The 27,082-nt window shown below is 47.1% G+C and overlaps 1 protein-coding gene across 7 annotated transcripts in view; it reads right to left on the bottom strand.

Moving 5' to 3' along the window:
* Positions 1-6,132: 6,132 nt before the first annotated feature.
* Positions 6,133-27,082, bottom strand: part of fhod1 (formin homology 2 domain containing 1) — a 56,248-nt gene continuing 35,298 nt past the window's right edge. For 4 of the 7 annotated variants that reach the window (XM_079997590.1, XM_079997589.1, XM_079997588.1 and 1 more), the window contains 11 exons: positions 22,567-22,694; positions 21,356-22,053; positions 20,878-21,033; positions 20,388-20,570; positions 19,451-19,570; positions 14,141-14,302; positions 9,840-10,030; positions 9,325-9,517; positions 8,393-8,546; positions 6,896-7,060; positions 6,133-6,387 (listed from right to left, as the gene is read on the bottom strand). In XM_079997590.1, the coding sequence (XP_079853716.1) occupies positions 6,308-6,387; positions 6,896-7,060; positions 8,393-8,546; positions 9,325-9,517; positions 9,840-10,030; positions 14,141-14,302; positions 19,451-19,570; positions 20,388-20,570; positions 20,878-21,033; positions 21,356-22,053; positions 22,567-22,694 (2,230 nt within the window). In that variant the 3' untranslated portion in view covers positions 6,133-6,307. Of the gene's footprint in view, positions 6,388-6,895; positions 7,061-8,392; positions 8,547-9,324; positions 9,518-9,839; positions 10,031-14,140; positions 14,303-19,450; positions 19,571-20,387; positions 20,571-20,877; positions 21,034-21,355; positions 22,054-22,566; positions 22,695-22,960; positions 23,012-27,082 lie in introns of all 7 variants that reach the window. The other 3 variants (XM_079997585.1, XM_079997586.1, XM_079997591.1) reach the window with 2 other exon arrangements.

The raw sequence follows: 27,082 nt of genomic DNA on the forward strand, positions 1-27,082 counted from the left end.
TGGGAGAGGTGGAAGACTGGAGGACAAGAAGAGGAGGTTAGATGGATGAACATAGCGGAAAGAGAAAGAGAGAGAGAGAAAGAGAGAGACTTTATGGTTCCTTTATTTACACTATATCATGTCACACAGCAGCAGAACCTAGATCACGAAGGGAATAAAAGAGCTAAAATGTAGAGATAGGGTTAGGGCTAGCCCTCATCCTCACCTCCCCAACACCCCAAACACATTGTGTGTTTGGGGTGTCCAATTTTGTGTCCCAATTTTCCAGTCAGTTTGTAAAACTTAAACTCCACCCTGAGGCGGGCTGAGAGCAGACCAATCATCATCTGGGCCGTATCCATTGACCCCTGACCCCTCACAGCGTTCTTCCTGCTTTTGCAAACCCCTGAAACAGTGTTCACCAGGACATGGACAGATCTGTTTGACACAGTGTAAACAGGGCTAAAAATAAAAAGGTTTAAAAAAGAAACTTTCCCCCAGACCCTGAACCAGGAACGTGCAGAGGGCCCCTTGATGCCCCTTGATGCCCCATGGTGGCCTTTTTAATGAGGGATGTTTTATTTTGTATTTTTTTTTAAGTGTGTAAGGGCATGGAGGTTGTGGATTGTCTGGGCAAGACATGCATATTCATGTGGAACGTGCCCTTGGCACGCCCACAATGTTAGCACAGTGAGCGCAGATCATGTTCAGGGAGCGCCGGTGTCCGTTAGAGAAAGCTCCTGGGCCAAAGAACCGGGTCCACTTGCACCCCTGCCAGAGAGCGTAGGTTTGTCACTTTAACACAGGTGTAGTAAACGGCTTTCTTGCTCACTGCCTCAAACTCCCCCAGCCTGGGTGCAGCAAAAGACAGGAGGCTGTCCTGCTCCTCCTCCCACTGCACAGCAGGAGAGACCATTAGTGAAGGACACACATACTCACACTCATCATCCCATTGGTCAGACAGAGTACGGTTCTCCATAAAAGCTCTAGAGGGCGTGGCAGGGAAGCACGGACTTCATCCACTAACCTGTGCAACAGTCTGGAGGTGAAAAGTGATGGGGTCCGGCCGTGACCCAAGATGCCATGTCAAACAGGCCTTGTCCCCCCTCCTGGACTGGTAGGTATGGAGCCGCTGCTCTGATCCAGTGCTGACCAGATGAGAAAAAGTTCCCGACGGCCCTCTGGATTAGGCTTGGGCGATTGGATCAAAAAATCGGCAACCAGCGATTAGCTGAGTAGGGTTAGATTGTTTTTTAGGCGATTTGACATTTTATTTTGCTAATTAAGTGACCTGTAAAGCACAATTCAAAGTGTGCTGAATAGGAACTGGTATTCCGCGTCGCTGCTTTACCACGCCCGGTGCTTTTGTCCCCTTCTGGAGAAATCCATAAAAAGGAGAAATAAATCACAGTAAAACCCGTTTCAGGTCATTCTGAAATGGGCTTTCTATCTTTCTACAGTTCGGTTCAGATATTGGAGGAACAATGCGGAAGTGCAGAAGGCACTCAGACACACACCTGTTACCAGGGGGGGGGGGGGGGGCATCACGTAGGAGCCGCCACCGCCTCCTCCTCCGGTGAGCAGAGATGCAGACGGGCCTTTTACTGGGATAATTACACAATTTGATCCTTTTATCTTGCTATCTTTTTAAAAAAACGCTTAATTAAGCGATTGTTTTAACTGAACCTCCGTGCTGGTGATACCCAGTGGTCCGTCCTGGACTGTGTTTGCAAAGATGGATTACTTCCTTAAAATTACTTTTTTCCAAATCACTTTCGGTTGCATCCGCTTTAAAAGATCCCATATAGGATTGCAGAGGGAAAGGGTGTATGGAGAGGAGCATCAGGGTGCCCGCAATCCACTCTAACAACCCCCTCTTAAAAGAAATCGTCCTTGATAGATCTGCCTGGTACACAATACGACTGGTCTTTAAAAATAAACAACTCTAACACTCCTTTCAGCCCATTGGCCAGGACTTTGGATAAAAGTTTGAAGTCTATGCAGAGCAGTGCAATGGTTCTCCAGTTTTTCAGCAAAGCCAAGTCTCCTTTCTTGGGTATGAGAGAGAGCAGCTTGCTGCCCGAGAAGAGACTGGTAGTACACCAGTCCGCACAGACTCCAGCAGCACCTGGTGGAGATCTTCTCCTATCAGGCTCCAGAAATGTTTATAAAACTCTGGAGGCAGACCATCTATTAAGGGACCACGCCCAGAAGCCAACTGGCCCACAGCGGAGGTGAGCTCCTCCATTCCGATGGCAGCGTCCAAGGCGTCCTGCTCCCCGACCTCCACCTTGTTGAACCCTGAAGAAGGTCGACAGGACACTCTCCATCAGAGTCCTCCACCCTGTAGGTGTTGGTGTAGAAGGCCACCGCATGCTTCCTTATCTCCACCAGCTGGTGGTCACCCCGCCATTTGGAAGGCGGAGACATGCCACCTATCTGGACCACTGAACAGCCATCTCCAGGTTGAGGAAGTAGGAGCTGGGGGCGTCCATATCCCTGATGCTGAGGTAGCGAGCCCTGACCATAGCACCCTTCACTCTCTCCTGGAGGAAAGTCCTCAGCTCCTGCCTCTTCTCCTGCAGCCTCCCACCAGCAGGGGTGCTGCCACCAAGGAGGCTTCCCTTCAATACCTCTTATCTCCTGCTTCAGTGTTTTTATGGCCTCCTTAACCCTGCTTGTGGAGTGAGCACAGTGCCGTTGGCAGAAGACATGGATTTGTGCTTTCTCCACCTCCCACCACTGACTCAAGGAGCCAAAATCCTCCTTTCTGCTCCTCCAGGTTTCCCAGAATAATTCTTAACTACCATGCAACTTCCTGCGTCAGCTTTACATTAGGATGCCAGTAAGAAAAGTGCTTGGTGCTGGGTAAAATGCATAGCGCCAGAGTGACGAGATGATGTGATGATGTGTGAAACCCACATGGTGAATGGAACTGTTTAGTAACCTGGAACTGGAAGTGTGTGATATGTAAAGCCTGTCCAGCCGAGCTGCACTGACCCTACCGTCTGAAACCTCCACCCATGTGTACTGTCTGTCTGTCACATGTTTTGTTCTCCATGTGTCCATGAGGTCATGCTGAACTGTAAGTTCAGACAGACAGGTGGAAGAAACTCTGTGGGGTTCCTCACTGGTCCTATCCAGACTATAGTCCAATGTACAGTTCCAGTCCCCACCCATCACAATGTAGTCACTCTGATCCCCCTGCTGCAATGTTTCCTTCAGCTTTTTAAAAAGCTCCACCCTCTGGGAGCCTAGATTGGGAGCATATACATTAATAAAACAGAAAATAAAACCTCCTGCCTCCGCCCTGACCATCTGAGCTCTACCTGTTTCTATCTCAGTGCTGGGCAGAACCCTGAGGTCTGAACCTTTTGAAAAGAGGATCGCTGTTCCTGCACTGAAGTTGGTTCCATGGGTGAGAGACAGCTGCCCCCTCCACCACCCCACCAGCCCCTGTCGACCTCATTGGCTGCATCACTGTGTGTTTCTTGCACATCACGTCCAACCGTCCTTGGTGAATTAATTCAGCAACCAAAGCCCTCTTCTGCTGCTGTCTCCCACCATTGACATTTAAAGAGGCAACCCTGAGTAAATATGTGTGGGAGAGAAAATGGAAACAGTTGGAAAAACCAGGAAAAGGAGAGAAAACACCTTGTGAAACACAGTCATTCAAGTACCTAATTATGTTTGTCTTTTCATTCCTTTTCCACTGCTGCCTGCAGGTTCACTTTCCTGAGAGCCGCCACGCCCTCTCTTCTTCTCATCCAACTCGTGTCTCCTTACTCAAAACCTCCTCCATGATTACAGTGGGGTGCAGCAGAACCTCCTTCATGCTCACACAATAAATATAAATATAGAACTAAACTGAACTACAGCAACAGAGAAAGAGGGGGCCGGGGCTGTGGATCTGTCCCCCTCCATCCTCTTTAACTCTGTCAATCCTCTATTCCTCCATCCTCTCCTCCTCTCTAGATCTGTCCATGTCTGAACTGAATGAAGCTGTTGATCAGCTGATCACATAAACTGATCAAGTCCCTGAACCTCAGTAACAACATCCGATTGGCTCTTCATCACGTGCACGTGGGCGAGGGACGTTCCAGCTCTTCGATTGGTTCTGAGAGCGCCTCCTTCTGGATCCACTGGTTGTTACACACAATGACAGTAGACCTGGGACCCGAACCCTACTGAGTTACATGTGGACCACAACTGTACAGGTCCTGGATCGACCCGGGAAGACCAGAACACTTTATTCAAACTGACAGGTAGACAGATAGAGAGAGAGAGACTGCTAGAAATCTCACCATTTTTTTAAATAATTCAGGGATTTTCTGTAAAACGATTTAGTCTTAATATTAAAACCTGAAACTGTTGAAACTAAACGATGAGAGTGAAACATCTTTCATCTTCTCCCATCTTCTCTTACCATGTGCTCTGCTGGATCTCCTCTCTTTCTTACCTTATCTTGTATTTTATCTCAACTCCATCTCAACTTACGGATCTTGGCTCCGCTGGCCAGCAGCAGCCAGGTGGCGATGATGTACGGAGTCTGGACGTAGCTCCACTCCCACTGGACGATCCGGTACCCGGGGGCATGCCCTTCGTGCGGGGAGCCCTGCGCTTCCCCCGGCCCCTCCACCTGCAGCTCCACCAGTCCGGTCTGCCGGGCCGAGACCACGCCAGGCGACCCGGAGCCCCGCTGCGGCGGGCCGCCCGTGGCAGAGGGTGAGCCGAGCAGCGGTGCGTGTGTGGCGGGCAGCTCGGTGCCGGCGGCCCTGCCGAGCAGAGCGATGAGCAGGGCGAGAAGCAACATCTCGGAGGGGGATTTGCATCCTCCGGTCCCCGCTCTGTGGGTCCTGGTCCTTATATGTGCGGAGCATCAGCCGCACACCGGCTGCAGGAGCACGTGACTCATTCCTTAAAGAGCCACTGACATTTAAATGTACATACACGGTACTATCCAGTACACTGACCCTACACTGTACTGTCCAGTACACTGACCCTACACTGTACTGTCCAGTACACTGACCCTACACTGTACTGTCCAGTACACTGACCCTACACTGTACTGTCCAGTACACTGACCCTACACTGTACTGTCCAGTACACTGACCCTACACTGTACTGTCCAGTACACTGACCCTACACTGTACTGTCCAGTACACTGACCCTACACTGTACTGTCCAGTACACTGACCCTACACTGTACTGTCCAGTACACTGACCCTACACTGCCGCTGTCCAGTACACTGACCCTACACTGTACTGTCCAGTACAATGACCCTACACTGTACTTCCCAGTACACTGTACTGTCCAGTACACCGACCCTACACTGTACAGTACACTGACCCTACACCGTACTGTCCAGTACACTGACCCTACACTGTACAGTACACTGACCCAACACTGTACTGAACAGTACACTGACCCAACACTGTACTGAACAGTACACTGACCCAACACTGTACTGTCCAGTACACTGACCCTACACTGTACTGTCCAGTACACTGACCCTACACTGTACTGTCCAGTACACTGACCCTACACTGTACTGTCCAGTACACTGACCCTACACTGTACTGTCCAGTACAATGACCCTACACTGCCGCTGTCCAGTACACTGACCCTACACTGTACTTCCCAGTACACTGTACTGTCCAGTACACCGACCCTACACTGTACAGTACACTGACCCTACACCGTACTGTCCAGTACACTGACCCTACACTGTACAGTACACTGACCCAACACTGTACTGAACAGTACACTGACCCAACACTGTCATTGTCCAGTGAACTGACCCTACACTGTACTTCCCAGTACACTGTACTGTCCATTACACTGACCCTACACTGTATTTTCCAGTATACATAAATACATACATACGTACATATATACATATATATATAAACACATATACACACACACATATATATATATATACACACACACACACACACACATATATATATATATATATATATATATAGACACACGTACATACACACACAGTAAATACAAATATATATATACATATATACATACTGTACATATACTATATATATACACAAATACATACACATAATAAACTTCAACAAAACAACATGGACATGGAATGAAAACCAATAAAAACAATAAACAAAGAACAGATGATTTATTGAAAAAAAACTTTATTGATAAGTGTGAAAGTCACCGTTTTATGTAAAGTTAAAACTTCATATTCCTGACTAACAGAACTCCAACCATGGTTCAACCTGAAACATTCTCTTTAATTAGTGAAATACTTTTTTCAATCGTGTGTGTGTGTGTATGTGTATGTGGGGGGCGTCACACTGAGTCCTTGCTGGTGTTCAATCCCAGAGCGTGGACAACATCAACACTGACACCAGAAAGCAGAGTCCTGCGCACTACACACACACACACACACACACACACACACACACACACACACACACACACACACACACACACACACACACACACACACACACACACACACACACACACATACCTTACAGTATAATGCCATATAACATTATAACATAATAACATTATATATATCTACTTACTATATTGTAATATTATTATGTATATGTGTAGTATAAATATGTTGTCATATAATAGTGTAATATAGTATAATACAATAACACAATACAATACTATATAATATAACATTATATCATATAACATAGTATATTATAATATAATATAATGAATATAATATAACATAATATTTTATCATATACCATAGTATAATACAATACAATATCATTCATACAATTAATATAATAATATATTATATCATATAACAGAATAAAATATAAGAACCCAGTGACCCTGTGAACTCATCACTGTTTTGGACACACTCTGCTGTTTGGCTGCAGACAGCACTATCTAATCTGATCCGGCACTCACATGACTTCCTGTTAAGGCGGGAGCGCTGGCGGGTCCTGGAGGCTCGCTCTGGGGGATTGTGGGTAACAGACTTGACCAACTGATCCATGATCTCCTCAGTGGCGTCCACCTGGCTGGAGTCGTCTCTAGCTGAGGGCATCTGGGATCGTCTGGTCCTACCTGGAGCTTCAGGGAGCACAGCAGCCTCATAGTACAAACGTACTAGCATAGTACCTCTAACAGTAGTACAGTATTACAACAGCACTAGCACAATACCACAGTACTAGCACAGTACTGCAATACTAGCACAGTACATACTGATGTCACATCCTCTCCCTATTGGCTGACCCTAAGTTTTCTTCAAAAGCATATTAGCTGATGAGCAGTGGGGCTGTGGTCCGGACCAAACCACTAACCTAATAACAGACCCATCCATACCAGTAAACCAGTAACTGACCCATCCAGAGCAGTAACCCAGTAACTGACCAATCCAGACCACTTACCTAATAACTGACCCATCCAGACCAGTAACCTGGTAACTGACCCATCCAGACCAGTAAACTGGTAACTGACCCATCCAGAGCAGAAACCCAGTAACTAAACCATCCAGACCAGTATCCGGATGGGAGGAGTGTGCCAGTCAATAGGGGAGCAACGTCTTGTTTCCAGCCTGAGGTGCAGGGCTGCCTGGTTGCCGTGCCACTGATATAAATAGTATATCTACTGTGCATGGATTCAGTATATCAGCACTCCCTGCAGCCAATCAGAAGGCAGCAGGTCCATGACAGTTTGAGGATCGCACAAGCCACTGATCGCCTGGATCTGCACCACAGCATCGCTGAAGTATAAAGCAAAAAGCCTCCAATGAAGAACAGCAGGTCAGAGGTCAGACTGGGTCTAGCTGACAGGAAGGAACCAGGAACCAAAGAACCAGAGGAACATCTTTAAGCACATGTGGAACCTGAAGCATGAAGACAGTGGGTTTGACTCCTGAAACTCCATCCATCCATCTCTCCATCCATCATCCATCTCTCCATCATCCATCCATGCATTTCTCCAACCATCTCTCTATCATCCATCCATCATCCATCTCTCTATCATTCATCCATCCATGCATCTCTCTATCATCCATCTCTCTATCCATCCATCCATCCCTCCACCCATCTCTCTTTCATCCATCGATCTCTCCATCCAGCATCCATCTATCATCCACCCATCTCTATCATCCCTCCATCTCTCAATCCATCATCCATCTCTCTATCATCCACCCATCTCTCCATCCATCTCTCTATCATAATCCATCTCTCAATTATTCATCCATCTCTCCATCCATCACCCATCTCTCTATCATCCACCCATTTCTCTATCCATCTCCCTACCCACCCAGCCATCTCTCTTTTATACATCCATCTCTCTATCCATCCATTCATCAAGTTCAGTGACTCCACATCTCAGTTGAATATACTGTATATAGAATATACTGTGTAAATAATATACTGTGTATAGAAAAAGAGTTACAGTGGATTCCTCGGGAGCGTCGCAACATTTCGGGCTTGGCGGCCATGTTGCTGCTCATCAGGAGGTTCCTCATGTTCTGGTGTTCCTCTTCCTGTCCTGGAGCTGCATTAACTGCAGCGTCCTGTGGGGGCAGTGCTGCACAGAACCTCTCAGTCTGGGGGGACAGGAAGTTGAAATGTTACACCAAAACATTATATACACACCCTCTGCTCTGCCTCTACTCTGGATCATATGATTCAGTTTAGTTTCTGATCATATGTTGAAGATGAAACGATTCAGGCTTTGGAGTCAGAGAGATACAGATTAAAATTAGATAAGAAACAATCTAACAAGTACACTCTATAATACTCAAACACTGAGTAAAGCTAACAATAGCCAAGCGCTGCTCTGGCCTTGTGCACTTATCCATCAACTACACAACATTAAATCAGCTTTTCAGTGTGTGTGTGTGCTCAGAGATCCTCTTGAACCTGGTCTTGCAGTGTGTGTATATTAAAGTGTGTATTACTGTGTACTAATGTATATTTGACGTCAGGTGCAAATTAAGTTCCAGTTTTTTTTTTAATGTCTCTAAAACCAAACAAGGTTTATACCAAAGAGTCTTTACGCACACACACACACACACACACACACACACACACACACACACACACACACACACACACACACACACACACACACACACACACACACACACACACACACACACACACACACACACACACACTCACTCTCTTCCCCTGTTGGACTGACCCTGATGAGAGGCTGCCCTGAGGTCCACTACAACCAGCATCGAAGCTTCATCTGCAGCTCAGAGGAGGCTTGCCCAAAAGTCAGATTGAAACTGATCGAAAGGACCTTAAAGTTTTGAAATAGTGTGTGTATATTAAGTGTGTATTACTGTATATTACTATGTACTACTACATGTTTACCTCCGTGATCATCTTGCCTCGGGTCCTGGTCCTCTGGCGGTGTGCGGCTCTCTTCAGGTTCTGGGCCACGAGCCGCTCCCTGCAAGTCCGGAACTCCAGGCTGAAGTCGCTGATGAGGCGGCAGAAGGACGTGACCTTCACATCCCGGACTGAGTGGAGTGGCTGCCCCAGGAACAGCAGGAAGGAGTGGAACCTGGAGAAGATGGCCACCCACAGGTTCCTCACACGCAGCAAATAGTTCATATTTCATGTAATTGATTTAGATGCTAAACTCAAGAAGTAATACAAGAAGTTACTACAAACCCTAGAACGGTTAGGGTTTGTATTGACTTGAATTACTTCTTTAGTGTTTCACTATGATGACCTGTTGGTCACCCTGCGGTGCACCACCTTTAGGGCCAGGATATGTGTGTGTGTGTGTGTGTGTGTGTGTGTGTGTGTGTGTGTGTGTGTGTGTGTGTGTGTGTGTGTGTGTGTGTGTGTGTGTGTGTGTGTGTGTGTGTGCGCGCGCGGACCTGTTGGTCACCCTGCGGTGCACCACCTTCAGAACCAGGATCCTCCTGGTCGCCTCCTTCAGGAAGTCGCTCATCTTATTCCTCAGAGAAACTTTGCTCTCATGCTTGGAGATGAGCTTCAGGTTTTCCCATGATGCCTTGCACCGTCGCTCCAGCTGCACTAGACTGTCGGAGAGCTGCTCAAAATCCACCTGTGTAAAAGAACACAGAGTAATGTCTCCTCAGAAGGAGGAACCTGCTCTAATCAGTGTGAATTCTAACGTACGATGAACCTCATGGTTTTGAGTCACGGGAGGTCCTCTGGCTCCTCTTGTGACTCAGATGGGTTAGACCCCTACCGATCCCTGCTGGCCTCTGACCACTACTAACCCCTATTGGCCCCTTCTTACCCCAACGAACCTCTACTGACCTCCCTTGGGCCCTACTGATTTTTACTGACCCCTACTGATGCCTACTGACCTTACTAGCATCTACTGACCTCTCTCGGCCGCTACTGACTTCTACCGACTCCTCCTGACTTCAACTGACCCCTACTGAAGTCCTATCACTGCACTGATTCCCAAATCTAACCAGGCGGCAGGAGCTTGAGGGTTGGTGGTTAGATCCTGGGATCCTACTGACTACTTTGCAGAGGTGTCCTTGAGCAAGGCAACTTAGAGCTTCCTTGTCTCCTGGTGGCGGACCCTGCAGTCGGTGTGTGAATGGGTGCATGTGTCATGTGACATGTAAAGCGTGGCCATAGTGGCTGGAAAGGTGGTGTATAAATGCTGTCCACTAACGCCCTGGTTGTCTCCTACCAGCTGTCCATTGTACTGCACCTCCAGACCTACACTCACTAGACAGGTTCCAGACTCCTCAAGCCACTGGACAAATTCCAGACTCCTTCAGCAACTGGACAGGTTCCAGACTCACATACAAGGTGGTGTATAAATGCTGTTCTTTAATCCCTGGTTCTCTACTACAGGCTGTCCATGATACTGCACCTCCAGACCTACACCCACTGGGCAGGTTCCAGACTCCTCCAGCCACTGGACAGGTTCCAGCCTCCTCCAGTCTCCGGGGCAGGTTCCAGACTCCTCCAGTCTCGGGGGCAGGTTCCAGACTCCTCCAGTCTCGGGGGCAGGTTCCAGACTCCTCCAGTCTCGGGGGCAGGTTCCAGACTCCTCCAGTCTCGGGGGCAGGTTCCAGACTCCTCCAGTCTCGGGGGCAGGTTCCAGACTCCTCCAGCCACTAGATAGGTTCCAGACTCCTCCAGCCACTGGACAGGTTCCACACTCACATACAAGGTGGTGTATAAATGCTGTCCTTTAATCTCTGCTCTCTCCTACAGGCTGTCCATGATACCGCACCTCCAGACTCCTCCACCTGCTGGGCAGGTTCCAGACTCCACCTGCTGGGCAGGTTCCAGACTCCTCCTGCCACTGGGCAGGTTCCAGACTCCTCCTGCCACTGGGCAGGTTCCAGACTCCTCCTGCCACTGGGCAGGTTCCAGACTCACATACAAGGTGGTGTATAAATGCTGTCCTTTAATCCCTGGTTCTCTCCTACAGGCTGCCCATGATACTGCACCTCCAGATCTACACCGATTGGTCAGGTTACAGACTCCTCCAGCCACTGGACAGGTTCCAGACCCCTCCACCCACCATGGGTTGATAAATCCATCCGCTGCGCTCTGAATGCGCGCACGGCCGCTTACAACGACGGTCTTGTATCTGGTAACATGGACAATTACAAAGCGGCGTCGTACAATCTGCGGAGGGCGGTGAGGGACGCCAAATGGACGTACAGAGACACCGTGGAGCTGCAGATGGAGCGGGGGGACACAAGACGCTTGTGGGAGGGGCTGCGAACAATAACAAACTACAAGAGCAGCTCCTCCCCAGCCACGAGTGTGGACGCCTCCCTGGCCAACCAACTGAACTCCTTTTATGCGCGGTTCGAGTCTGGCAGCAGCACCGCTAGCTCGCCGGCTAATTGGAGTTACACCACTGGGGATGAGCGCGCACTCTCAGTGTCCGTGCACGAGGTCAGGAGGGCTTTGATGCGGGTGAACACCAGGAAAGCTGCGGGCCCAGACGGCATATCTGGGCGAGTACTGAAGACCTGTGCTAACCAGCTAGCTCCGGTGTTCACCACAATATTCAACATCTCCCTGGCTGAATCAGTGGTCCCGTCCTGCTTCAAGAGGTCCACCGTCGTTCCTGTTCCGAAGATCGCCTCTCCAACCTGCCTGAATGACTACCGTCCGGTGGCCCTCACCTCGGTGGTCATGAAGTGTTTCGAGAGGCTGATTAAGGACTACATCTGCGCCTCCCTCCCCCGCACCTTGGACCCGTTGCAGTTCGCGTCCCGGCAGAACAGATCCACGGATGACGCGGTCTCCCAGGTACTGCACACCACGCTCACGCACCTGGATGGCCAGAAGGGGGCCTATGTGAGAATGCTGTTCATTGATTATAGTTCAGCTTTCAACACCATAGTTCCCACCAAACTGGCTGTCAAGCTGATGGAGCTAGGATTGAATGGTCGCTGTGCACCTGGATCCTGGACTTCCTCACAGCCCGCCCCCAGGTGGTCAAGGTGGGGAAGTACATGTCAAGCTCCCTCACCCTGAATATAGGATCCCCCCAGGGCTGCGTCCTCAGCCCCCTACTGTACTCCCTGTACACACATGACTGTGTGGCCAGGTCCAGCTCCAACACCATCATCAAGTTTGCTGACGACACCGTGGTCGTGGGCCTGATCACCGACTGCGATGAGAAGGCCTACCGCGAGGAGGTGGCTGACCTGTCACTCTGGTGCCAGGACAACAGCCTCCACCTGAACGTCAGCAAAACCAAGGAGCTGATTGTGGACTTTAGGCGTGGATCACAATCGAGGACGCACGCGCCCTTGTGGATTAATGGGACTTCTGTCGATAGGGTGAGCAGCTTCAGATATCTGGGAGTCCACATCACAGAGGACTTAACATGGACTGTTCACACAGACACTCTGGTGAGAAAGGCGAGGCAGCGTCTCTACCACCTCAGGCAGCTGAGGAAATTCCGGGTCTCGGTGAGGATCCTCAAGTCCTTCTACTCTGGAGCAGTGGAGAGCATCCTGACAGGCAACATCACTGCCTGGTTTGGGAACTGTACTGCCCAGGACAGGCGGGCCCTGCAGAGGGTGGTGCGTTCAGCTGAACGTACCACTGGAACTACCCTCCCCCCCTTGCAGGAGTTATACACCAGGAGGTGTAGTAGCAGAGCCCGGAGGATCATGAAGGATCCTCATCACCCCAACAACGGACTGTTTCAGCTGCTGCGGTCAGGCAAGCGCCTCCGCAGTCACGCAGCGAGAACAGAGAGACTGAGACGGAGTTTCTTCCCTCAAGCCATCAGAACTGTCAACGCTGACCTCACCAGGGGTCCTAACTGAGCCATGCACTAGGCTCCACTACCTACTGTACTGTATGTAGCATACTGTACCGCATACTGTGTCACTGTTCAGGGTTGTTCGTGATGTCGTATTGCTGCGCCGTACTGTTGTATACTGTGCTGTATTATCCCAAACACTACCTCACACTATTCACATTCACATGCCACTTTAATTCACATGCCACTTTAAATGCACATATCTGTATATACATAGCCATATTCCTTCTATCTATTCCATTTTATTTCAATTTATTTTTATTGTATTTTATTCTTTATATTTTTATCTTATTCTATAAGTATTCCACTTACTGTATTACATTTTAGGAGTCAGTTAGTCGGTCTATTAGAAAGGAATTTTCTACTTTTTATTTTATTTTATTTTTAATTTTTTCCTAGGACATATTGTGTGCTATCACCGGGTGCGTTGCATTACATTTCACTGCATATATGTATGGAAGTATGTATATGTATGTGACAAATAAAAATCTTGAATCTTGAATCACCCTTGCGGCCACCTTGCTCCTAATTTCTAACTTTTGTACCTCTACTGATGTCACTTCCTCCTATAGAAGGTTCAGTGTTGACAGTTTAATTTCAAAGCTGATGACGTGATGTAAGGTGATGTGGTAAAGGAGGAGCAGCAGTGATGTAGTCAAGTAGGAGCAGAGGAGGAGCAGCAGTGATGTAGTAAAGGAGGAGCAGAGGAGGAGCAACAGTGATTTAGTAAAGGAGGAGCAGAGGAGGAGCAGCAGCGATGTAGTAAAGGAGGAGCAGAGGAGGATTAACAGTGATGTAGTCAAGAAGGAGCAGACGAGGACCAGCAGTGATCTAGTAAAGGAGGGGCAGCAGTGATGGAGTAAAGGAGGAGCAGAGGAGGAGCTGCACCTTGGCGGAGCGGACCACAGCAGGGATCTCGGAGTAGAGATCGGTGCATTGTGGGTAATTGTGCAGCAGCAGGGCGGAGACGTGGTGCAGCAGCGTCTGTCTCTGGACGGTGTCCTTCACCTCAGAGACCTTCTGCAGGTAGGACAGCTCAAAGCCTGCAGCCTGGAGACAACACACAGTACTACTACACACAGTACACGCTACTACACACAGCACACACTGCTACTACAACTACTACTACACAGTACATGCTACTACTAGACAGTAATGCACTCCTACTACTACTATTACATAGTACATGCTACTACTACACACAGTATATACTCCTACTACTACTACTACTCTACCACTACTACTACACAGTACCCACTCTTTCTACTGGGGATGGTAGCTCAGGAGGTAGAGCTGGTGGTCTAGGGATCTAAAGGTTGCTGGTTGGATCCTCCTGCTAGCATGCTGTAGTGTCCTTGAGCAAGACACTTAACCCCTAATTGCTCCTGATGGCTGCGTCCGTCAGTGTTTGAACAATTGTAAGTGGCTTTGGATAAAAGCGTCTGATCAATGTAATGTAATGTAACTACAACTGCTACATAGTACCCGCTACTACTACACACAGTATATACTCCTACTACACCAAGTACACGCTACTACTACTGCAGAGGATACACTCCTACTTCTACTACACACTCCTACTACATAGTACACACTACTACTACACGCTACTACCACACTCCTACTACTACACAGTACACACTAATGCTACTACTACATAGTACACGCTACTACTAGGAGTTAAAAAAATAGTACACAGAACACACTAGTACTACTCTACTACTACACTGTACACACTACTACTAGTGCTACACACAGTACACAGTCCTACTACTAGCTCTACTACTACAGGATACTACACAGTCCTACTACTACTTCTACAGGCTACTACACAGTACACAGTCCCACTACTACTTCTACAACTACAGGCTGCCACACAGTAGACAGTCATTCTACAGGCTACTACACAGTACACAGTCTTACTACAACTTCTACAGGCTATTACACAGTATACAGTCCTACTACAGACTAGTACACAGTCCTACTACTACTACTTCTACTACTAAAGGCTACTACACAGTACACAGTCCTACTACTACTATAGGCGACTACACAGTCCTACTACTACAGGCTACTACACAGTACAGTCCTATTACTACTACTTCTACTACTAAAGGCTACCACACAGTACACAGCCCTACTACAACTTCTACAGGCTACTACACAGTACACAGTTCTACTACTACAGGCTACTACACAGTACAGTCCTATTACTACTACAGGCTACTCCACAGTACACAGTCGTACTACTACTTCTACAGGCTACTACACAGTACAGTCCTATTACTACTACAGGCTACTACACAGTACACAGTCCTACTACTACTTCTACTACTACAGGCTACTACACAATACACAGTGCTACTACAACTTCTACAGGCTACTACACAGTACACAGTCCTAATACTACTTCTACTACTTCAGGCTACTACACAGTACACAGTCCTAGTACTTCTACCGCAACTACTACTACAGGCTACTCACAGTACACAGTCCTACTACTACTACTACTGGCTACTACACAGTGCACAGTCCTACTACTACTTCTACTACTACAGGCTACTACACAGTACACAGTCCTACTACTACTACTACTACTACTACTACTACTACTACTACTACTACTACTACTACTACTACTACTACCGCTACTACTACTACTACAGGCTACTCACAGTACACAGTCCTACTACTACTACTACTACTACTACAACAACAACAACAGGCTACTACACAGTACACAGTCCTATTACTACAAATACTAATTATAGTACAGGCTACTCACAGTACACAGTCCTACTACTACTACTACTACTACTACTATAGGCGACTACACAGTACACAGTCCTACTACTACTTCTACTACTACAGGATACTACACAGTCCTACTACTACTTCTACAGGCTACTACACAGTACACAGTCCCACTACTACTTCTACAACTACAGGCTGCCACACAGTAGACAGTCATTCTACAGGCTACTACACAGTACACAGTCTTACTACAACTTCTACAGGCTATTACACAGTATACAGTCCTACTACAGGCTAGTACACAGTCCTACTACTACTACTTCTACTACTAAAGGCTACTACACAGTACACAGTCCTACTACTACTATAGGCGACTACACAGTCCTACTACTACAGGCTACTACACAGTACAGTCCTATTACTACTACTTCTACTACTAAAGGCTACCACACAGTACACAGCCCTACTACAACTTCTACAGGCTACTACACAGTACACAGTTCTACTACTACAGGCTACTACACAGTACAGTCCTATTACTACTACAGGCTACTCCACAGTACACAGTCGTACTACTACTTCTACAGGCTACTACACAATACACAGTCCCACTACTACTTCTACAGGCTAATATACAGTACACAGTCCCACTACTACTTCTACAGGCTACTACACAGTACAGTCCTATTACTACTACAGGCTACTACACAGTACACAGTCCTACTACTACTTCTACAGGCTACTACACAGTACAGTCCTATTACTACTACAGGCTACTACACAGTACACAGTCCTACTACTACTTCTACTACTACAGGCTACTACACAATACACAGTGCTACTACAACTTCTACAGGCTACTACACAGTACACAGTCCTAATACTACTTCTACTACTTCAGGCTACTACACAGTACACAGTCCTAGTACTTCTACCGCTACTACTACTACAGGCTACTCACAGTACACAGTCCTACTACTACTAATACTACTACTACTACTACTGGCTACTACACAGTGCACAGTCCTACTACTACTTCTACTACTACAGGCTACTACACAGTACACAGTCCTACTACTACTACTACTACTACTACTACTACTACTACTACTACCTCTACTACTACTACTACAGGCTACTCACAGTACACAGTCCTACTACTACTACTACAACAACAACAGGCTACTACACAGTACACAGTCCTATTACTACAAATACTAATTATAGTACAGGCTACTCACAGTACACAGTCCTACTACTACTACTACTACTACTATAGGCGACTACACAGTACACAGTCCTACTACTACTTCTACTACTACAGGCTACTACACAGTACAGTCCTATTACTACTACTTCTACTACTAAAGGCTACTACACAGTCCTACTACTACTACTACTACTACTACTACTACTACTACTACTACTACTACAACAACAACAGGCTACTACACAGTACACAGTCCTATTACTACAAATACTAATTATAGTACAGGCTACTCACAGTACACAGTCCTACTACTACTACTACTATAGGCGACTACACAGTACACAGTCCTACTACTACTTCTACAGGCTACTACACAGTACAGTCCTATTACTACTACTTCTACTACTAAAGGCTACTACACAGTACACAGTCCTACTATTACTACTACTAAAGGCTACAACACAGTACACAGTCCTACTACTACTACTACTACTACTACTACTAATGGCGACTACACAGTACACAGTCCTACTACAACTTCTACAGGCTACTACACAGTACACAGTCCTACTACTTCTTCTACTACTACAGGCTACTACACAGTACAGTCCTATTACTACTACAGGCTACTCCACAGTACACAGTCGTACTACTACTTCTACAGGCTACTACACAATACACAGTGCTACTACAACTTCTACTACTACAGGCTACTACACAGTACACAGTCCTACTACTTCTTCTACTACAGGCTACTACACAGTACACAGTCCTACTACTTCTTCTACTACTACAGGCTACTACACAGTACAGTCCTATTACTACTACAGGCTACTCCACAGTACACAGTCATACTACTACTTCTACAGGCTACTACACAATACACAGTGCTACTACAACTTCTACTACTACAGGCTACTACACAGTCCCACTACTACTTCTACAGGCTACTACACAGTAGACAGTCCTTCTACTACTACTTCTACAGGCTAATATACAGTACACAGTCCTACTGCTACTTCTACAGGTTACTACACAGTACAGTCCTATTACTATTACAGGCTACTACACAGTATACAGTCCTACTACTACTTCTACTACTTCAGGCTACTACACAGTACACAGTCCTAGTACTACTACCGCTACTACTACTACAGGCGACTCACAGTGCACAGTCCTACTACTACTAATACTACTACTACTACTGGCTACTACACAGTGCACAGTCCTACTACTAATTCTACTACACAGTACACAGTCCTACTACTACTACTACTACTACTACTACCACCGCTACTACTACTACTACTACTACTACTACTACAGGCTACTCACAGTACACAGTCCTACTACTACTACTACTACTACTACTACTACTACTACAACAGGCTACTACACAGTACACAGTCCTATTACTACAAATACTAATTATAGTACAGGCTACTCACAGTACACAGTCCTACTTCTACTACTACAACAGGCTACTACACAATACATAGTCCTACTACTACTACTACTACTACTACTACTACTACTACTACTAGTACTACTACTACTAGTACAGGCTACTACACAGTACACAGTCCCACTACTACAGGCTTCTACACAGTACACTGTCCTACTACTACTAGTACAGGCTACTACACCGTACACACTACTAGGACACAGCGCATATCCTTGATGCAGATAAAGCTGCAGATTAAACTGAAGCCAAAACTCAGGATTAGAAGGAAAAACACAAGTTGATCCGACAACGATCTGAGACACAACCAACCAGGGAACTGAATAAAATATGAGGTGAAATATGATGTGAATTATGAAATATGATGTGAAACATGATATATGATGTGAATCGATGTGAAATTATGTAAAATATGAAATCTGATGTGAAATATAAAATATGAATTGAAACATGAAATATGATGTGAAATATTAAATATGATGTGAAACATGAAATACGATGTGAAACATGAAATATGATGTGCAACATGAAATATGATGTGAACTATGATGTGAAATATAAGATATGATGTGAAATATGAAATATGATGTGAAACATGAAGTGAAATATGAAAAATATGAAGTGAAATATGAAATATGATGTGAAACACGAAATACGATGTGGAACGTGAAATATGATGTGCAACATGAAATATGATGTGAACTATGATGTGAAATATGAAATATGATGTGTGTGTGTGTGTGTGTGTGTGTGTGCGCGCGCACGCAGGCACCTCAGAGCCGTTGAGCACGTTGCCCACCGCCAGCACGGCAGCGAGGATCCTTCTGAACGTCTGACTGGAGGAGAGCTGCTCCATGGAGAGTTTGAGGTCAAAGAGAGGCTCAGCAATATCCTGGGGAGGAGGAGGAGGAGGAGTAGAGGAAGGAGGAGGGTGAGGGTGAGGGGAGGAAGGAGCAGGAGAGGAAGGAGGGGAGGAGGGGAAGGAGGCAGGAGGAGGAAGAGGAGGAGAGGAGGAAGATGAGGAGAAGAGGAGGAAAAGGAGGAGGAAGAGGGGGAAGAGAGGGAGGGGGAGAGGAAGGAGGGGAGGAGGGGGAGGAGGAAGAGGAAGGAGGAGGAGAGGAAGGAGGGGAGGAGGAGAGGAAGGAGGGGAGCAGGAGGAGGAGGAAGATGAGGAAAAGGAGGAGAGGAAGGAAGAAGGTGAGGAGAAGAGGAAGGAGGGGAGGAGGAGGAGAAGAGGAAAGAGGGGAGGAGGAGGAGTAGGGGGAGGAGGACGGAGGAGGAGAGGAAGGGGGGAGGAGGAGGAGTAGGAGGAAAATGAGGAGGAGAGGAAGGAGGGGAGGTGGAAGAGGAGGAGGAGAGGAAGGAGGGGAGGAGGAGAGGAAGGAGGGGAGGAGGAGGAGAGGAAGGAGGGAAGGAGGAGGAGAGGAAGTGGGGGGGTGAGGAGGAGGAAGAAGAGGAGGAGGAGAGGAGGAAGGAAGAGGAGAGGAAGAAGGAGGAGGAAAGGAAGAAGAAGGAAGGAGGAGAGGAAGGAGGGGAGGAGGAGGAAGAAGAGGAGGAGAGGAGGAAGGAGGAGGAGAGGAAGGAGGAGAAGGAAAGGAAGAAGGAGGAGGAAGAGGAGGAGGAGAGGAGGAGGGGGAAGGAGGGGGAGAGAAGGGAATCGGTTTGTCACAAAATTTCAATGGACCTGCTGGACCTGCTGGGCCTCCTACCTTCTCCAGAGCGTCGTAGTTGAGCTTGAAGGCCCAGAGCTGCAGGCGGGCGCTCAGAGCGCTGATGGAGGAGAGCGTCAACAGGAAGTTCTCTGCACTGCCCAGAGGAATGTCAGGGTTAGCAAGCTGTGCCTCCTGGATCTTTTGCTTCTCTTCCTCTGTCGGGATCATGGTCAGGATCTTCTACACAGACAGACGGGGCGGGGCTTCAAGTTACCCTGGTGTACATGTACTTCTGTGAACTACATGTAGTTTGTAGTTGTAGTTTGAATACTACATGTTGCTGCCTAGTGGTCACATAGATGAACTACAAGGTTTTTCTGCCGCCACCCATCCGGTGGGTTCCTCGGCGGCCATGACGGATACTACTTCCTGCTTCCTGCCTAAAGCGGCTTCACAAAGTATTTTCATGGTATCTGTAGTCGAAGCTCCAGGCTGAGGTCAGCACTGACAAAGCAACAGCGCCTCTGGTGGCAGCAGCACCACTTACCTCTATTCCCTCTTTGCTGATGGAGAACTCGTCCAGGTTGAGGATGGCGGTTCTGATGACGTGGACAGCGGGAAGAACCGTCATCCCGATGTTTATGGCGTTGCTCCTCTTTGGGTCCAGAACCAGAAGCTCAGACCGCTTCACTTCAGCTCCTTTCTAGAAGGTTTCACACAAAAGTTAGACTGGACTTAGACTGGTTCTCACAAAGTGACCAAAGCAAAACTGTCAAAGCCCGTCTCATCCAGATGATCCATATTGGCATCAGTCTCAATGTGGACCATAGCCCAAACTTAAAATTCAAAGAGACCAGTTCTGTCCCTGACCTCCACACCTCCCTGACCTCTACGTGTCCCTGATCACCATGCGTGTCTTTTCTAGTGAACAGTTCCTATACTTCATTCTATATTTTACGTTTGGATCTGAACTTCAACTGCCTCTACAGGTTTCTGTCGCCTAGTAACAGAAGGTTTAGGGCTACCTTGGGGACAGGAAGTTCTTTGGACTTGGATTCAAACAGGCGCTCCAGATTGGCACCATCCACCGTCACCTTGTCCAGCGATGCCCAAACTGTCCCACGACCAAACATAGACGTCCTGGGGGCCTCCACCTGTTTCAGCTCCTTCCAGAACAGCTTCACTGTCTTCTTCTTAGTCGCTCGAGATGGAGCGGCCAGAGAGGAGGGAGGGGGTGGAGGGGGTGGAGGGGGTGGAGGGGGGGGGGCGACTAGGCCCGGAGGCAGAGGCGGGGGCGGGGCTGCCCCTCCAGGAGGAGGGGGTGGGGGTGGGGGTGGGGATGCTCCAACCAGTCCCGATGTGGGTGGAGCAAGGGGGACGGAGTCCAATGTGTCCACATCCAAGACATCCACGTCCTCGTCATCCTGGAGGTCGGAGAAGTCCAGATCTCTGATGCAGAGTTGGGTGGAGCACGGCTGCAGTGCCCCCCAGCTCACGGAGTCCTGACCGCGGCCAAGCGGCGTCATCTGCGTGCGCTCCAGGCTGCGGGCGTGTCTCTCTGCATCGATGCTGCACTGGGGACGGAGCTTAGCAGGACCATCAGGGGGCTCTTCTTCTGCTGTGGTACTTCCTGTATTGGAGGCCATCTTAGAGTAGAGCATGTCCAGCAGGAACTTCCTGTCGCTGGACAGAGAGCCGCATCGCTCGCCGTCCTGCAGAGACACTGACACGCATAGCGTCCTCAATTAGAGGCAGAGCCTAAGGGTTGAGCACTTTCAGAGTATGTCCTACTTAAGTGTCCCTGTTACAAACTTAGTGAACTTGTTACCTACTGAGTGTCCTTGCTACCTACTGAAGTGTCCTTGCTTGCTACCTACTGAAGTGTCGTTGCTTGCTACCTGCTGGAGTGTCGTTGCTTGCTACCTGCTGGAGTGTCCTTGCTTGCTACCTGCTGGAGTGTCCTTGCTTGCTACCTGCTGGAGTGTCCTTGGTACCTACCTACTGGAGTGTCCTTGGTACCTACCTACTGGAGTGTCCTTGGTACCTACCTACTGAAGTGTCCTTGGTACCTACCTACTGAAGTGTCCTTGGTACTTGCTGGAGTGACCTTGCTACCTACTGAAGTGTCCTTGCTACCAACTGAAGTGTCCTTGCTACCTACTGAAGTGTCCTTGCTACCTACTGAAGTGTCCTTGCTACCTACTGAAGTGTCCTTGTTTCCGCCCAGTGGACTCACCTTCACTACCACCCTCTGCTCCATCTGGGGGTGGAGCTATGATGTTATGAGGCGGCGTCTCCTTGGTGTCATGGAGGGAACGTCTCTTCTGCCACTCGGTTGCAGCCAGACAACGAACCACAGCGGGACTAGAAGACAGTAAGTCAGGAGGACTGAGCCAAGATGGTCGCCCAGGGTAAACGTAACACACACATCCAACGCTTAGTTCAATAATTAATACATCATATTGTTGTGGAGTGTTAATTATTGATTAAGAGAATTCTGATCAGTAAAACCAGTAAATCACATGAAAACCCAAACCAGACCACACCAGACCAGCTAACACACAGCAAGCACACAAACACTGGCAGGGTCCTGTCCCAGCTCCCAGCATGCAGCGGGGCTCTGTACTTACTCAAACCTCCTCAGGACAGGTTTGTCCAGATTGACTTTACATTCCTCCAAGCTGTGGACAGAGACTGACTTAACTAACAATCCTTTACAGAGAGACAGAGCGGTAGACCAAGTAGACAAACCAATCAGAATCTGGACTCAAACATCTGATAATATAATGGTATCAATATCCCTATAGTAGCAAGCATCTGATAGTATAATGGTACCAATATCCCTATAGTAGTAAGCGTCTGATAGTATAATGGTACCAATATCCCTATAGTAGTAAACATCTGATAGTATAATGGTACCAATATCCCTATATTAGCAAGCATCTGATAGTATAATGGTACCAATATCCCTATAGTCGTAAGCATCTGATAGTATAATGGTACCAATATCCCTATAGTAGTAAGCGTCTGATAGTATAATGGTACCAATATCCCTATAGTAGTAAACATCTGATAGTATAATGGTACCAATATCCCTATAGTCGTAAGCATCTGATAGTATAATGGTACCAATATCCCTATAGTAGTAAACATCTGATAGTATAATGGTACCAATATCCCTATAGTAGTAAACATCTGATAGTATAATGGTACCAATATCCCTTGTATGGAAGTGAAGTGTGGGGTCCACTCAGTCAGCACACCGACACTAGGTGGACAATCATCCTATAGAGACCCTGCATGACACATTCTGCACAAGTATATGAAACATAGAAAGAAAAACAGCCACCAATGCATGCAGGGCAGAATGAGCTCCATATATCTTCATAATAAACATTCAGAAAAGAACAATCACATTTTGGATGCATCTTAAATCAAGTCCCCAAGATACACTGCAGTGCCAAGAACTGAAGCCCAAAAAAATCCCTTGAGAGAGAGAGAGAGAGAGAGAGAGAGAACAAATCAATAAATCAAAAAAGAATATTTGGATGCAAATTTTAAAAGACATCGCAGCCTTAAAGCACTTCCTGTCAAACCACTGATCCTCTGTCAGATCACAGTCACATGACGGTGCATCTTAAAAGAACAGAAACCACGACCACACAAGTAAAGCCCAGTATGCTGTATGATACAGCCACAACATACAGATCGGCCCAAAACGGCACAGAAGAATATCAGAAAGCAATTAGAGAACCCAAAAGTCAATCACTCATAAACAATTATCTTCTTCAAACTTCCGATCACAACAAAGAAGGTGTCAACCCCGCAGAACAGCTATGAATGGAATATTTGATGAATTGGCATCTATATCTAATTGAATGCCCTCAAAACCAAAACCCAAAATTCACCAAAAACATCAACTCAGAAAAACGGTTCGGTGCTAGGACCCCTCCTCTTTGCCATATACACCACCTCACTGGGCCCGATCATCCGCTCACATGGCTTTTCATATCACTGCTATGCGGATGATACTCAACTCTATCTGTCCTTCCCGCCCGACGACCCTACTGTCTCGACGCGGATCTCGGATTGTCTCGCTGACATATTCACATGGATGAAGGATTATCATCTTCAACTAAATCTGGCGAAAACGGAACTGCTGGTCTTCCCGGCCAAACAAGGTATTTATCACAACATTGATATTAAAATCGACTCTATCTCTTGTTCCTACCAAGGCTGCAAGGAATCTTGGTGTCATTATTGATGACCAACTGACATTCTCGGACCATGTTGCCGCCGTCTCCCGGTCCTGCCGCTTCGCACTACTCAACATCCGTTGAGTAGTCAAAGTCAAAAGTCAAAAGTCAAAAGTCAAAAGTCAGGCCGTACCTGACCCAATATGCCACTCAACTGCTGGTACAAATCTTGGTGATGTCCCGTCTCGACTACTGCAACGCCCTCTTAACAGGCTCGCCGGCCTGTGCGGTGAAGCCACTACAGATGATACAGAATGCGGCGGCGCGACTGGTGTTCAACCAGCCAAAGAGGGCACATGTCACTCCGCTGCTCATCGAGCTCCACTGGTTACGTGTAGCCGCCCGCATCAAGTTCAAGTCTCTTATGCTGGCCTACAGAGTGATTGCTGGGAATGCTCCCGCCTACTTAAATGCTCTTGTAAGAGCACATGTTGCCCCCCGGATGCTGCGCTCGTCTAATGAGTGTCGCCCGGCTCTGCCGGCCATACAGCCACGGCAATCCAGGCTATTCTCATTTGTAGTTCCACGTTGGTGGAACGAGCTGCCAAAAATGACCAGAGCGGGGACCTCCCTCTCTGTCTTTAAGAAGCACTTGAAGACCCAGCTCTTCAGTGAGTACCTCCTGTCCTAACCTACAATTACTTAGCACCACCTTGCGTATTTATTGTTACACTAATGTTGTTGTTACACTAATCTCTGTCGCAGTGTAGCTTGAATGTTATTCTCCCTTGTAAGTCGCTTTGGATAAAAGCGTCTGCTAAATGACAATGTAAATGTAAATGTAACATGAGGAAAAACCTGAGAAAAACACCCAATGAGAAACACAGAAAAGCAAAAAAGCAGAAAAGCAGGACCTGACGCATTGAAACAGTAGAAGAACACACTCAGAATGGAGAAAGAGAAGTTTACACAAAATCAATTAGAAACCATCAGAAAATCAATCAACTCAATCCGTTCTGGGATAATTGGAATGCACTGAATAAAAAAGCCCAAACAGATCTCCCGATCCAAAATGGAGACATTTTGAAAAACACATCTGTGGAAAGAACAATTCAAGACAAAAAGGCAGCAGACACCAAATGAAAGAACTAGTGGAGCAGACAGAATATCAAATGGAATGTAAAAAACACAGACACCAGTTTAAGATCGGTCATAGTAAAAGCTTTCAACCTCATCCTGAGTGCGGGACACTTCGCTGACATCTAGAGCCCAGGACCCATCACACCCTGATCCAAGATGGAGACAAACTCCGCCCCAACAACTAGCGAGGCATCAGTGGGAGCAGTTTTGTGGGGAAGGGTTTCTGCAGCATCTCATTGACTTCCTTACAGAGTTTCTACTGAGTGCGATTTGTGCTGTTTTGTGTCTGATCACAATGATCCAAGTGGCAAAGGAAATAATGCGTGCGTCAGTGGAGAGTCTTTACACATTTACACCACTGCTCCACACTTACTTGCTTTACTAATTATCAGTCGTACATCAATAGAATACGTATGAAATAATTGTCAGACAGTAGTAATTTTGATTTAAAGTGTTTAATGAAAATGTAAAATGTGGATGCGGAGGAACCCGGGGTTTGGGGAGTCTTGGCTTTTACTTTGTATTTCTAGGTTCATGTGCAGTGACTTTAAATCATTTAAATAGTATGAGTAAATCTATAATAAAACTCTTCCCACAGTTCATTTATTACATGAATAAAATGTGAATATATTTAGATATTCTTAAGAAATTCTAGTTCTCACTGAATCTAAATCTTAAATTGTAGAAATGATGACAGCTCATTTCATATACACTACTCACAAAAAGTTAGGGATATTGGGCTTTCGGGTAAAATTTCAGGATGAACCTAAAATGCACTATAACCTTCACAGGTGAATTGAATTTGACCTTCTCTAAACTTTTGAATGCACATGTCCAACTGTTCAATGTTTCAGTACTTTTTGCACAACTTGCTGTTCTCTTACAAGGAGCTGAACGGCAAAATTCACAACAGGTGTTTGATCCATGAATCCACCAATACATTTCCTGGTTCAATTAGAATTGGTATTTAAACAGTCCTCTTCATCATGCTGTTCACATGTTGACATCATGAGACCAAGACGACACCTAACAACTGATCAACAGCACCTCGCCATTGCGAGCCTTCAAACAGGATGTTCTCAGAGGGAAGTGCCCTTGAGCTTAGAGTGTCACAGAGTGTCATCAGCAGGTTGCAACAGAGATACAGAGACTGGAAGAGTCACAGAAAGGGATAGAAGTGGACGTCCTTTGGCCACATCCCACACTGATGACCGCTTCATTGTGAACAGTGCCCTGCAGAACCAGATGATAATGCCACTCAACTCCAGGCACATTTTAGGGAGGTGAGAGGCACCAAGTGTCACGTCAGACCATTCAAAACCGTTTACATCAGCCTGGTCTGCGTGCTAGACGACCTGCAAGGGTACCTGACCACCCACCAGGCACAGGCATCATCGTCTTGCACGGCCCAGGGAG

This window comes from Zeus faber, assembly GCF_960531495.2.
Source record: "Zeus faber genome assembly, chromosome: 3".
In the NCBI taxonomy this organism is placed as follows: domain Eukaryota; kingdom Metazoa; phylum Chordata; class Actinopteri; order Zeiformes; family Zeidae; genus Zeus; species Zeus faber.